Consider the following 14,085-nt stretch of genomic DNA (forward strand, 5'->3'; position numbering starts at 1 on the left):
TTGGGCCATGAATGCAGCGTAAATCCACCTTCTGTCATGTTGCTGTACCGACCAGCAACACAGCTACATGGCATGGCAATAAATTAGCTCAAAATGGAGGATCGGAGTTGCAGTCAGCTCGGTGTTTTAGTATAGACCCTTCCCACGTGACGTCACGACAAACGCGGCCGCCATTTTGGACATGAACTACCAGTAGTCTACCACAGCCAACAACGAGGAACGACGGCGAAGCATCGAAAGGAATATAGCCATCAAAGAAAGTTTTTACTTTCAGCAAGACTTCCATCATGCCATTATATTGTTGTGCACCTGGATGTAGTAACCATCAACGCACAAGCAAGATTTATCATTTTATCGGATCCCGACAGATGCTGACCGACGGAGAAGATGGATGGTCTCTAAAATATTGGCAAAATGATGTTTATCGACATAGCAATCGTGTGTAACGGGAAGCATTTGCATATCCGAAGTGTTGTGTTTACATCAAAGATAAAATAAACCGATATGACAACGACTGCTGCTGCCAGGTTGGGGACACAAACTAGTAGAAAGGAAGTGTGCCAACAGACTTCCTTTGTGGTCGATTCTGCTTTAAGGTAAGATGCATTTAATTATTCGTCTGCTGTGGGTTTGGAATCGGTAGCCTGACCGATTCGTTCATGTTTGTGGTGCCATTTGTTTATTGACGCGTGTTGAAATGGAAGATTGGTTGTTGACATGATTTCCAGTGATGCTTTGGTGCTGCTGTGGATCAGATGTGTTGAGTAGCCTGACTTTTTTTTCTTGCGTGTGGTATCATTGTTGATGCGAGGTTGTTTTTTGAACATGCCAATGCGGACACGATTTCCCCTGATGAGTTATGACTTCAGACGCGACGCGTGGAGTCCGCGTGATATGTGCGTAAGATAGGCTTCTCATGTGTTTGGAGATCTGCGCTCCGAAACAAGCGCAAGCACCCCCCCCCCCCCAAGGGAAAAAAAGGGACCCCCCGAAAATATCGGCATAGTTCGAACACTGGGTTGGAGAAAGTAATGGCAAATAGTGAGTGCACAAACCATAGAAGGGAAACTGTACACAGCACCAGGGCAGTGTGATGGTATGTCTACTTTTAGATCGTGTTAGCTTATCAATGAACACACTCATCACTTGACGAGTTTCACGTCTTTACGACGGATACTTAAATGTGTGTTAGGTATTATTGTTGCAGTCTAAGCAGTCATTGTAGCAGCTAGATGAGCGAGAACCGAAAGGGTCTGTGCCATAAACCGTTATTTCTTCATGTCCAAAATGGCGGTCGCGTTTACGAAGGTCACGTGAGTGAAAAGGGTCTATAGCGGAAATGGCAATGAGACCGATAGCCTTCCTGCTGTGACATCACGGACGTCAATGTCATTCACTCAGGCCGCTACCTATATGAAATCACTTTAATCATAAAAATTACTATATTAGGTTTATTGTTCACGCTTAAAACTATTCCTGTGCCATTCTTGAGGTCTCAAGGCATTTATAAATGAAAGTGAGGCCATGGCTCTGCATATATGCTTTAAGAGGGAGGAAAACAGTCCCAAAACAGACAAAAGCAGCCCTCAGCACATCAAAATGATCAACACGTCCACATGATTTTGTTCTTGCAAGACATAGGAAAATGCCATGCACAATTTAAAAAAAAAAAAAAAAATTGAAAATTTCAGATGACTCTGCAGTCAACACCTTTAATTTTTCAGATCATGCAAATGAATTACTTATTGCAAATCAATTCAGACCGTCCCTGTCTGAAATGGCCAGCTCCATCAGGGAAGTCAGACAAAAAAATATATATATTTACAGCAAACAAGAAAAACAGTGCTGTCTGCCTTTTGCCCCTGAACTCTTCATTTATGAATGAAAGTTCTGTTTTTCTATAAACAGAATGTTCAAGTTTTCTATATAGCAGGGATGAGAATGAAAAATATTCAAGTCTGAAAAAAGCCAGAGGTTTGGGGGCCGCAGGCACCCAGCGGGGCCCAGGGGCAGGAGCTAATGATTCTTGGCTTTTTTTTTTTTTTACACCAAAACCATTAATTTTAATCAGCAAAAAGTTGCAATTTATTTGGAAATAAATTCCCCTTCTTGGTCGACTACCAGGTGAAAATTATTAAAAACAAGTCTCTTGTACCATATTAATCAATTCACATTTGATGACTTCAAAAAAATCAATGCACCTTTCAATATAAACGAGCTCTACAGTATTATATTTCTGCATTTTTGCTATTCATGTCTTTGAATACTCTAATCCTTTACAATGAAGTGCAAACCAGAAAAAAGTTCTATCATATAATTCTCTGAAGCTTTCTTCTGATGTTATCATGGTAGCAGGAGCTCTTGCATATTAAGCAGGCAACATTCAACATCACTCATCACTTCCCTTTCAACTGTTGTGTGTACTAACTAGGTTTTATCTGGGCAGGATGTTGTGTAATGTAATACATATACCATATGGTGATTTTGAATTAAAGAACAGGCATGTACAATTGGCATTACATACTGGAAAGTTTTTTTTTTAAATCAAAAACTAAGTTCATCTCGGCCTAAAAAATTTGGGCAGACGCTCCCACGCGGCACATGCCAGCAATCCCCCCCATCCCCCTATGAAATGAGCAATAAGTAGAAGAGTTATGCACGGTATCATACCTAAAATTTTATCAGAAATATAGATATGATACTATGAATCTTATGATTCTCCCCAACATGCTACATTAGATAAGCTAACCCCATTTATAAAAAGATACACACATATATGACATGCATTTTTATATACACACACACACACACACACACACACACACCATGGCATATAGATTATAAATATAATGAATCATTGAACAGGCAAAATAATTTTCGACCTACCTTTGTGTTTTTTGGTGTATACAATTAGGTCCATATATATTTGGACGCTGACAATTTTTTTTTACCTGCTTACTGAAACATATTCAAGTTATAGTTATATAATGGACATGGACAAAGTCCAGACTTTCAGCTTTCATTTGAGGGGATCCACATTAAAATTGGATGAAGGGTTTAGGAGTTTCAGCTCCTTAACATGTACCACCTTGTTTTTAAAGGGACCAAAAGTAATTGGACAATTGACTCAAAGGCTATTTCATGGGCAGGTGTGGGCAATTCCTTCGTTATGTCATTCTCAATTAAGCAGATAAAAGGCCTGCAGTTGATTTGAGGTGTGGTGCTTGCATTTGGAAGATTTTGCTGTGAAGAAAACATGCAGTCAAAGGAGCTCTCCATGCAGGTGAAACAAGCCATCCTTAAGCTGCGAAAACAGAAAAAACCCATCCGAGAAATTGCTACAATATTAGGAGTGGCAAAATCTACAGTTTGGTACATCCTGAGAAAGAAAGAGAGCACTGGTGAACTCATCAATGCAAAAAGACCTGGACACCAACAGAAGACAACAGTAGTGGATGATCGCAGAATAATTTCTATGGTGAAGAGAAACCCCCTCACAACAGCCAACCAAGTGAACAACACTCTCCAGGAGGTAGGCGCATCAATATCCAAATCTACCATAAAGAGAAGACTGCATGAAAGTAAATACAGAGGGTTCACTGCACGGTGCAAGCCACTCATAAGCCTCAAGAATAAAAAGGCTAGATTGGACGTTGCTAAAAAACATCTAAACAAGCCAGCACAGTTCTGGAAGAAAATTCTTTGGACAGATGAAACCAAGATCAACCTCTACCAGAATGATGGAAAGAAAAAAGTATGGCGAAGGCGTGGTACAGCTCATGATCCAAAGCATACCACATCATCTGTAAAACACGGCGGAGGCAGTGTGATGGCTTGGGCATGCATGGCTGCCAGTGGCACTGGATCACTAGTGTTTATTGATGATGTGACACAGGACAGAAGCAGCCGGATGAATTCTGAGGTATTCAGAGACATACTGTGTGCTCAAATCCAGCCAAACTGATTGGTTGGCGTTTCATAATACAGATGGACAATGACCCAAAACATAAAGCCAAAGCAACCCAGGAGTTTATTAAAGCAAAGAAATGGAATATTCTTGAATGGCCAAGTCAGTCACCTGATCTCAACCCAATTGAGCATGCATTTCACTTGTTAAAGACAACTTCAGACAGAAAGGCCCACAAACAAACAGCAACTGAAAACCGCTGCAGTAAAGGCCTGGCAGAGCATTAAAAAGGAGGAAACACAGCGTCTGGTGATGCCCATGAGTTCAAGACTTCAGGCAGTCATTGCCAACAAAGGGTTTTCAACCAAGTATTAGAAATGAACATTTTATTTACAATTATTTAATTTGTCCAATTACTTCTAAGCCCCTGAAATGAAGGGATTGTGTTTAAAAAATGCTTTAGTTCCTCACATTTTTAAGCAGTCATTTTGTTCAACCCACTGAATTAAAGCTGAAAGTCTGAACTTCAACTGCATCTGAATTGTTTTGTTCAAAATTCATTGTGGTAATGTACAGAACCAAAATTAGAAAAATGTTGCCTCTGTCCAAATATTTATGGACCTAACTGTATGTGAAGTTCGATAGTCCTTGCCCCTCTACTAGCATAGTTTATCATGTCAGAACACAATGAGCAAAGTACTTTTCCTGGGATGTCTATTTTCCGTATGTGATCACCGAGCTTCGTTGTGATCTCAACATTCAGTGTTCTTTCTAACCAAGCCCATCGAAAACAGTTCTTTATTTCTGCACCTTTATCAATCTCCCTCGCTCGATCCTTTTCTTTCTTATCGAGGACTTTTGCCATTGTCGATATGCTAAAATATCCCGCCTGAATACGTGTCTTTCCGATGTTACCAATGCGAATTGTCAAACAGTGTGTACGGTCGGTGAACGGCGATTGCAAGCCACGCGTGGAGAGCATGCGCACTTGTATTTATACACTGCACGTGATGGAATTTCCAGAAAATTCTACCACAAATAAGTTGAACATTGTCACAAAAGTGAATGTTAATTACGACATGTCGAAAGACTCAAGTGTGTTAACCCGGAGCCCACCAACAGATCGTTAACCATACATCCCCCCCCCAGGCTTTCGTCTAAACGGGGGAACAGGGGTGCTGCGCCCTCTTACTCTCGGCGTGCGCCCCCTTACCGACTCCGTGAAAACATCCCAGCAACACTACGTGACAATGTGTCTGATCATCAAATCCGTTATAATTGCTCCAAAAATATTCCAAATCATAGTAGATACACCGCCAGACGGTGCAAAAACAATCCGAACTGGCGTTTTCCAGACTGAGGCGCCATGTTGTTTGCTTGTCGCGGCTGCTCTCGCGAGATTTGACATGGGTTACATACAAGGTCAGCTGACTTGTAGAGCGAGATTTCTCGAGACTGAATGACCTTTCACCCACCGGCGCGGGAGCTTTTGACAGAAGTAGTTCGCGAGTTGTTTTTGTTGACACTTGGGCACTTAAAGATGTCATCCCATGGCACGAAACGGAAGAAAGCCAAAGACTGTCCAGGGCAGAAGATTACTTCTTTCTTTTTCAATGTTGACAGACAATTTGTTACAATTTCCCCTCTCAGATAGCCTCAGAATGTCCCATTGGAGCATTTTTCAAAGGCTTTGCGGGGGGGGGGGGGGGGGACGACAACCGGCACCATCTCCCCCCCGCTTCGCTCCCTCGCCATGGTGAGCGCCCTCATACTAAATTTTTCTAGAAAAAACCCTGCCCCCCCCCCACCCGAAAACTTCTCAATGGATTTACATCAATCTCAAAAACGATCATTTTGGTCTGAAAAAGTCGGAAATCCGCCGATTGGCGGAAAATTCTCATCCCCGTATATAGTTTGATAGCTAGCACAGTGTTCTCCCCAGAAAAAAAAAAATTAAGCCCTAAATTCTGGCATGATAATACACAGACAATTGAGTGCCAACAGCGTGAAAGCGAGCACCGAGGGCATAAAGTGAAACTCGGGGAGTCCGGGGGCATGCTGCCCCGGAAAATCTTTTGAAAATAGATGCTCTCAGGTGCATTTTCAGGGTCTCTGAGAAGTTTTAGATACATGATTATAGGATAGATTTTACCAGTGTTTCAATGATTTCTGACCTAAATAGTATTAATGTATACACATTTGAAATTTCACCTTAAAGTTCAATATGCGAGTTAAACTGTTTTGTTATCGATTACTGAGGTACATGATAGATTGAAAACCTACGGGGATCCCTTAATTATCTATGATCAAGTAGTGTTGTAACAAAAATGTGCATGAAAATATGAACTGTTCTGAAGTTTGCTCCATCTTATGCAATCCAACGAAGAGAATCAATCATGACCTCCTGTTGATCACAAAGGGATCTGAACCCAAGAACTGCCACCTTAAAATAAAGTTGCTGTATTACTATAACTGTAATGATTTAGAATGTTTGATGCAATTACCATAATATATGTATAACTAAGATACACTGAAAAGAAAAGTAAGGCAGCTGCATATTATAAAGTTTAAAATTTTGGCACTTTATTAAATGGACTAGATTAAGATTAAAACACATTTAAAGGAAAAGAAAACTTAATTCATACATTTAAGTTTGCAGAAAGATTATGTATTTATAAACACATTCATGAAGAGAATTTGTTACAACCCCTGGCAAAAAGTATGGAATCACCAGTCTTGGATGAGCACTCATTCACACATTTTATTCTGTAGAACAAACTCAGATCACAAACATGATACAATAATAAAGTCATTCCAAAGTGCACCTTCTTGGCCTTCAGAAACACTAAAAGAAATGAAGAAAAAGCATTGTGGAAGTCAGTAAATGTTACTTTTATAGACCAAGCACAGGGAAAAAAATATGGAATCACTCAATTCCGAGGAAAAAAATATGGAATCATGAAAAACAGACAAACAAAAGAACATTCAAAACACATCACTAGTACTTAGTTGCACCACCTCTGGCTTTTATAACGGCTTGCAGTCTCTTAGGCACGGACTTGATGAGTGACAAACAGTATTCTTCATCAATCTGGTGCCAACTCTCTTTGATTGCAGGTGCCAGATCAGCTTTGCAGGCCGGAGCCTTGTCGTGGACCGTTTTTTTAAATTTCCACCACAAGTTTTCTATTGGGTTGAGATCTGGACTATTTGCAGGCCGTGACATTGACTGGATGCATCTTTCACCACGGAATGCTTTCACAGTTTTTGCTCTATGGCACGATGCATTGTCATCTTGGAAAATTATTTCATCATCCACAAACATCTTTTCAATTGAAGGGATAAGAAAACTGTCCAAAATGTCAATGTAAACCTGTGCATTTATTGAAGTAACGACAGCCACCTCCCCAGTGCCTTTGCCTGACATGCAGCCCCATATCATCAAGGATTGTGGAAATTTGGATGTTTTCTTCAGGCAGTCCTCTTCATAAATCTCACTGGAACGGCACCGAACAAAAGTTCCAGCATCATCACCTTGTCCAATGCAGATTCGTGATTCATCACTGAAGATAACTTTCATCCAGTCGTCCACAGTCCATGATTACCTTCTCCTTAGCCCATTGTAGTCTTGTTCTTTTCTGTTTAGGTGTCAATGATGGTTTTCTTTTAGCTTTCCTATATGAAAATCCCATTTCCTTTAGGCTATTTCTCACGGTTCGGTCACATACTTGTACATTGACTCCAGCTTCCTCCCATTTATGCTTCATTTCTTTTGTTGTACTTTTTCGGTTTTCAAGACATATGGCCTTAAGTTTTTTGTCTTGACGCTTTGATCTCTTCCTTGGTCTACCAGTACGCTTGGCTTTAAAAACCTTCCCATGCTGTTTGTACTTGGTTCATATCTTGGGCTACATCCACACGAAAACGAGATTTAAAAAAAAAAAAAAAATTATATATATATATATATATATATATATATATATATATATATATATCGTCCACATGGGCAACGGATCAGTAAAATATCATCAGGTGCATATGGCAACGCAACACTTGCTGAAAACGATGCAATACACATGCCACACCTCTATGTGCGCTGTAAGACGGTCCCATCGGAGACACCAGAACAATAGAAGTAGTAAGGACGCATGCGCATAAACTATTATGCGCGAGACTTCATATTAGCCACAAAGTCAGAAAAATCTGTTCGTAAAATTATGTTATAATGACCAAATACAATGAAAAGTATTTTTCCAGTCTCACCTGTGAAAGGTAATCCCATGTGATCTCATTTGGACGGCAAACCTGTTGGTACAGTTAAACGCAGCTAATCTTTATTCTCCGCTTTGACCTATCCAATATGGCGGCGAGGATGACGTATGATTCTACGCGGAAGACGGCGTCTTTAATGGTCTGAAATAAATTGAATGCTACACGTTGATGGATTAATTTGCTCTTCTACGCCCTTTTTGAGGAATGTATTGTAGGACTTAAACCAACATCTGAAGAGGTGAGATCGCTCCTTTTTTTCCCTATTTTTGCTGGCGGGATTGACTCTGCCCTAAGGGCTATTCTCTCTCTCTCTCTGCACCATTACACAAATATTCACAGTGAAAATATTTTGTAAGCGCGTTTCATGAACCAAGTTATAGGATTTGTTGACAACTCGCATCGAGTTCGTTACACCTCTACCCGGCGTGAAGCACATGTGGTTGTGACGTCATCGTAAACAAATCCGTTCTACTCATCCAGATGACTTCGCAACGGTGCCGTTGCCAGATCTTTCCACTCTGGAACCCATTCTCAAAAGATTTCGTTTTGGGGCACCCAAAACGCTGGTGCCGTGTGGACGCCAGGCCAAAACGATAAACAATTTTATCAGATTCACCTGAATCCGTTGCCATGTGGACAGGGCCTTAGATACAGCTGACTGTGAACAGCCCACATCTTTGGCAACCATGTGTGAAGAGTTACCTTCTTTAAGAAGTTTGACAATCCTCTCTTTTGTTTCAAGAGACATCTCTCTTGTTGGAGCCATGATTCTTGCCAATCCACTTGGTCCAGCGGCCCTCCAAGGTGTGATAACTGCGCTGTTTCTAACTGCAGACTAACGAGCAGATCTAATCTGAGGCAGGTGTCAATTTAGGGAAAGGAAATTGACTGGGTGAGTCCTTATTTTCTACCTGAAAATTGAGTGATTCCATATTTTTTTCTTCAGAATTGAGTGATTCCATATTTTTTTCCCTGTGCTTGGTCTATAAAAGTAACATTTGCTGACTATCACAATGTATTTTTTTTTGTTTATTTTAGTGTTTCTGAAGGCCAAGAAGTTGCACTTTGGAATGACTTTATTATTGTATCATGTTTGTGATCTCAATTTGTTCTACAGAATAAAACGTCTGAATGAGTGCTCATCCAAGACTGGTGATTCCATACTTTTTGCTAGGGGTTGTAGGATTCAAGGCCAATTTATGCTGACAACCCAGTCCTCGCAGATAGTGTCGCAGATGGCGTCTGCGTAGCCCCCCCACCTTCGCAGACGCTCTGCGCGCATCTCCCAAAAATTGTGACCACCGCAGAAGCCTCGCAGACAGCGTCGCAGACAAGAGGGCTCTGATTGGTCCACTCTACATCCACTGTACACGCACTTCCGCTTCCCTACTTTCCCGGTTTGGTTTGTTTTCATGACCGGCATTTTTAAAAACACGAGCGAAGATGGAGCAGCATGAAGAGCGGTTGATTGAGTAAGTGCGTACATCTATACGACTCCAGTTCTAGTCATTATGAAAAAAAAAGTTCTAGTCATTATAAGTAACCGGAGGATAAACACTCCACTAACCACACCCACCAACTACTCCTAGCGACTTCGCGCCCCCTTGCGTTGTGGCGGTGAATAACATCGCGCACGCCTATTACTCCCCACTCAACGATAAATTACAACTGTCTGCGAAAGCCTTGTCGCAAGAGCATGCAGAGGCCTTCAGAAGGAGGCGTCCCACACGCGACGTCACGAAAATCAGTGTTTCCCGGGAAATCCAAATGCTGAGTTTTTTCAGAGGCGGACCAATTCTCCTCAAATGACTTGATTTCAACTGAATTTTTCTGGTATTGCGCAAGGTAAAAAAAACTGCACAAAATACAAAAGCGTGACAGATATTTGACCAAAGTTTAATATAAAATAGGAGAATTACATTGATCTTGCTCCTGAATTTCCCCGTGATATGCACTTTAAATATGAACAATGTATTAAAAAAATCATTCATATCCAGCTTGATAAACATTGTACTTGTTTTTTCTTCATAAACAAATGTTCATCATGATTAAAAGAAAGTGGTCTGGCTATTATAATGAAATGTAGCTTATAGGACCCCAGTTTGACTCGCAGAAGCACTGCATTCCAGCTTCATAGTGGATTCATAGAGCACGTCCAGTTCAATACCCCATTTCCGGAAGGTAAAATTAAAAAAAAAAAAAAAACACCTCTCAAAACTGATGTAAACCTGATAGAATATTATTAGATGGCTAGGTGTTATCAACCAGAATAAGCAGCAGTTCCCGGATTCTGGAAAGGCATGTTGGTTCCAAACATGTGCTTAAATCAATGAAAAAGAAATTTAATTAAAAAAAAATGTTCAACAAACTGCCATTTGTTGTTAAAATTTTGTGAATGAAAATTTCTTTAGCAGCGATTGTTTGCAGTGGTTTCCACCCACTTCCGGTTTACATCAAAACGAAAACTACACGGATATTTGGAGCACTAAAACACACGCAGTGTTATGAGGGTACACAGAAAAATATCAAGTCTAAGAACATTTCTCTTTTGTGTACAGACGCTCAGCGTTTACTAATCAGTAAATATCACCATCCACCACCGACACACCGCCACTTCAGCGCTTTAAGGTGGACTGAAAATTTCACTAACAAACCAGCCAACTTCAGTGCTGTCCTGTTCTGTCCTTTAACAACAATGCGACGCTGAATTACCTCGTGGCTGATAAGTTGACAACTAATGACTGTGTATGTAACAATAACCGAAGTCAAGATCACCCAAATATTCATGCAAATAACATGCAGTTTACTTACTGCGCTTAAAGGTATTCCTCGCGCTGTGTGCGCCGCCATGTTTGTAAAGGGAGAGTGAAGAAGCTCTGAGTGGGCTGGACGGCCCTCAAATGGGCGGGGCCAGGAGGCACCAGTCATGTCGTCATTGTTACGTTCGAGTTTACGAGCTTTGAGAACTCTGGACCAAGTACAGAGTTTCACTAGGGGTTGTTTTACAATCAAGCCAAAAATCACATTTAACAATTATCTTCAATATCAAAAGGCTTGACTAAATAAACTTGGCTGTTTATTGTAGCCCTGTGATAGCGCTATTTACCATGCAAAAAAAAAAAATTGGTGATAAGTCAACTTTATTGTCAAATATGCTATACATGCTCGACATACAGCACAGATGAAATTTCAGTCCTCTCTGACCCGCGGTGCAAACAGGCAATGCAATAAATAAAAATAGAATAATTGAAAAACAAACAAACAATATAACCAGTGTAAACACTCTAGATAGGAACTAGACATAGACTAAACACTCAGACAAACAATATAAACACTAGATAAAATAAGACATAGACTAAACACTCAGACAATATAAACAGTGTAAACACTAGATAAGAACTACACACTGACTAAACAGACAGACAATATAACACTAGATATGAACTAGACGCAGGCCCGGCGCCATGGGGGGGGGGGGGGGGGGGCGAAAGGGGGCGTCGCCCCCTCAACGGAGACTCAGATCACTTAATTGTTGTCTTATGAAAATATAATGTATTATAGACGTATTAATAATTTGCATTTTAAAATACGAAATATTAAGTGGTTGCGCATTGCACAAAAATACATTTCACATAAATCACTACTAAAACCGGCACGGTAGAACAAATCTGATTGGTTGTTATGATTCTTACGTTGCAATCGTAGAATTCAACTGTATTAAGGTAGGATTATTTCAAAAAGCCTGAATTTAATATTAACCCTGTTTTATGGCCCTTTTCCACTACCCTTTTTCAGCTCACTTCAGCCCGACACGGCTCGCGTTTCGACTACCAAAAACCAGCACGACTCAGCTCGTTTCAGCCCTGCTTAGCCCCTAGTGCCGCTTTTCCACTACAAACGCGGCTGAGCCGTGCCGTGCCGAGTCGAGCTGAGCGGGGCTGTTGGAGTTGCATTTCGACTACAACCGCGCTGAACCGTGCTGGCTGGAAGTGGGTGGACACATTGGGTGGAGTTAGCGAAAGTGGGTGGACGTCACGTGATGTCGTTAAGCAGCGCAAACAGTGACATCAGTGACAGTGGCGGAACAAGTCAGAGCAGGGCCGGGGGCGGGGCAAATGACCGGGCACTTTATTAAAGCTTATCATAACATCATTTTAGGCTACAAAATGTCCGCAACTGCGGTGTTGACCAATTTCAACACTACCGGGTGCAACTATGTTATTTAGTACATCAAGTCCTTCAAACGAACATGTAACTCAGAAACAAAAAACATTAGGATACTGTACATGGCTCATAATAAAACAGCAATAGCCTATACTGCGCACATTATTTGAAGGGCATACGAATGAGCGCTCAGAGGTTGCAACGGTGACAGGAAGAGTCAGAAATAAAAGGAGGGCGGTGCAAACCTCACTGAATGCACTGTGTTTACCAATTTCAACACTACGGGGTGCAACTATGTTATTTTGTACATTAAGTCCTTCAAACGAACATGTAACTCAGAAACAAAAAAACATTAGGCGACATACTATACATGGCTCATAATAAAACATCAATAGCCTACTGCGCGCATTATTTGAAGGGCATACGACGAGCCTTGCGCTCCGCGAACTCGTCCATGATGCTCTGTATGTCACTGATTCAGTGAGCTTTTAAGCGGTAGTCTCACGACCCGAATAGTAAACAATAAACATGGAGGACATGGAGTCGTTAGTGTTGCTGGTCTTGGTGCTGTGGCTTGTTGTCACCGACAACGCCAACAGATACTGGCAAGAGTGTATAGATGAGGCGAGGCGCATAAGGCTTCAGAAATTCTCGTAATTCATAATTATTCTCCTTCCGGGTTTGCGGTGTTTACAGATCCCAGCGTGCTCGCGGGGCGTGTGTGGGCATGTGAGGACACGCCTCCTCACCAATCAGTGCACAGGGGAGTGTCTGCTCACGCCCCCAACCTCAGTCGGCACGGTTTGGCTCGCTTCAGCCCCACTCCAAAACGGTGCGAGTTTTAGGGGCTAAGCAGGGCTGAAACGAGCTGAGTCGTGCTGGTTTTTGGTAGTCGAAACGCGAGCCGTGTCGGGCTGAAGTGAGCTGAAGCGAGCTGAAGTGAGCTGAAAAAGGGTAGTGGAAAAGGGCCATAAAACTCGCACCGTTTTGGAGTGGGGCTGAAGCGAGCCAAGCCGTGCCGAGTGAGGCTGGGGGCGTGAGCAGACACTCCCCTGTGCACTGATTGGTGAGGAGGAGTGTCCTCACATGCCCACACACGCCCCGCGAGATCAATACCAGATCCAGTAACAATGCTCTGCACGTTCCACATGTAAAATCATTTGGGAAAAACATCATTTTATTACTCAGCAATCAAAATTTGGAATCAACTCCCCAACAATATTAAAAGTATTCAGAACAAGTCCAGTTTTAAACTGTCAGTGAAGAATCACCTTTTTAATGGTCTTAGACAGCAAGAAAATAACACCTTTTTATTTTACTAATTTTATTATTATTATTTTATTATTGTGGTTGTTATTATTATTATTATTATTATTTTCATCATTTACATAGTACAGTGAGTCAATATTAAGTCAAATCATAACGTTGCCATTGCTGTTTTACGTGTTTTAATGGGACCACAATGGAAATAAGTGCTTGCGCTTTCTTGTGTAATCCTGATTTTAATGTATTTTGTACTTCATTTTACATTATGATCGAATAAAATCAAATCAAATCAAACATGAAACAAGCAGTATAAACAAACTAGCAACTGTTAAGATGAGGTAGTGCGTGATAATGTTATTTTTGGTGAATGTATGGCAATATGTGTCATATTTAGCAAAATTACTTGTGTCATTTAGAAAAAGTGCTTTTTTGACCACAGGTAGCTCCAAAAGGGATGCACTTAAATCATTCTTTAT

At 41.2% G+C, this 14,085-nt stretch overlaps 1 protein-coding gene across 1 annotated transcript in view; it reads right to left on the minus strand.

Moving 5' to 3' along the window:
* LOC132891663 (MORC family CW-type zinc finger protein 3-like) overlaps positions 1 to 11,069 on the minus strand; it is a 75,472-nt gene extending 64,403 nt beyond the window's left edge. The window contains exon 1 of the mRNA XM_060929463.1: positions 10,991 to 11,069. Coding sequence (XP_060785446.1) covers positions 10,991 to 11,029 — 39 coding nt within the window. The 5' untranslated portion in view covers positions 11,030 to 11,069. The remainder of the gene's footprint in view (positions 1 to 10,990) is intronic.
* Between the last annotated feature and the right edge of the window lie 3,016 nt (positions 11,070 to 14,085).

Source organism: Neoarius graeffei, chromosome 9, assembly GCF_027579695.1.
Source record: "Neoarius graeffei isolate fNeoGra1 chromosome 9, fNeoGra1.pri, whole genome shotgun sequence".
NCBI classification, from domain to species: domain Eukaryota; kingdom Metazoa; phylum Chordata; class Actinopteri; order Siluriformes; family Ariidae; genus Neoarius; species Neoarius graeffei.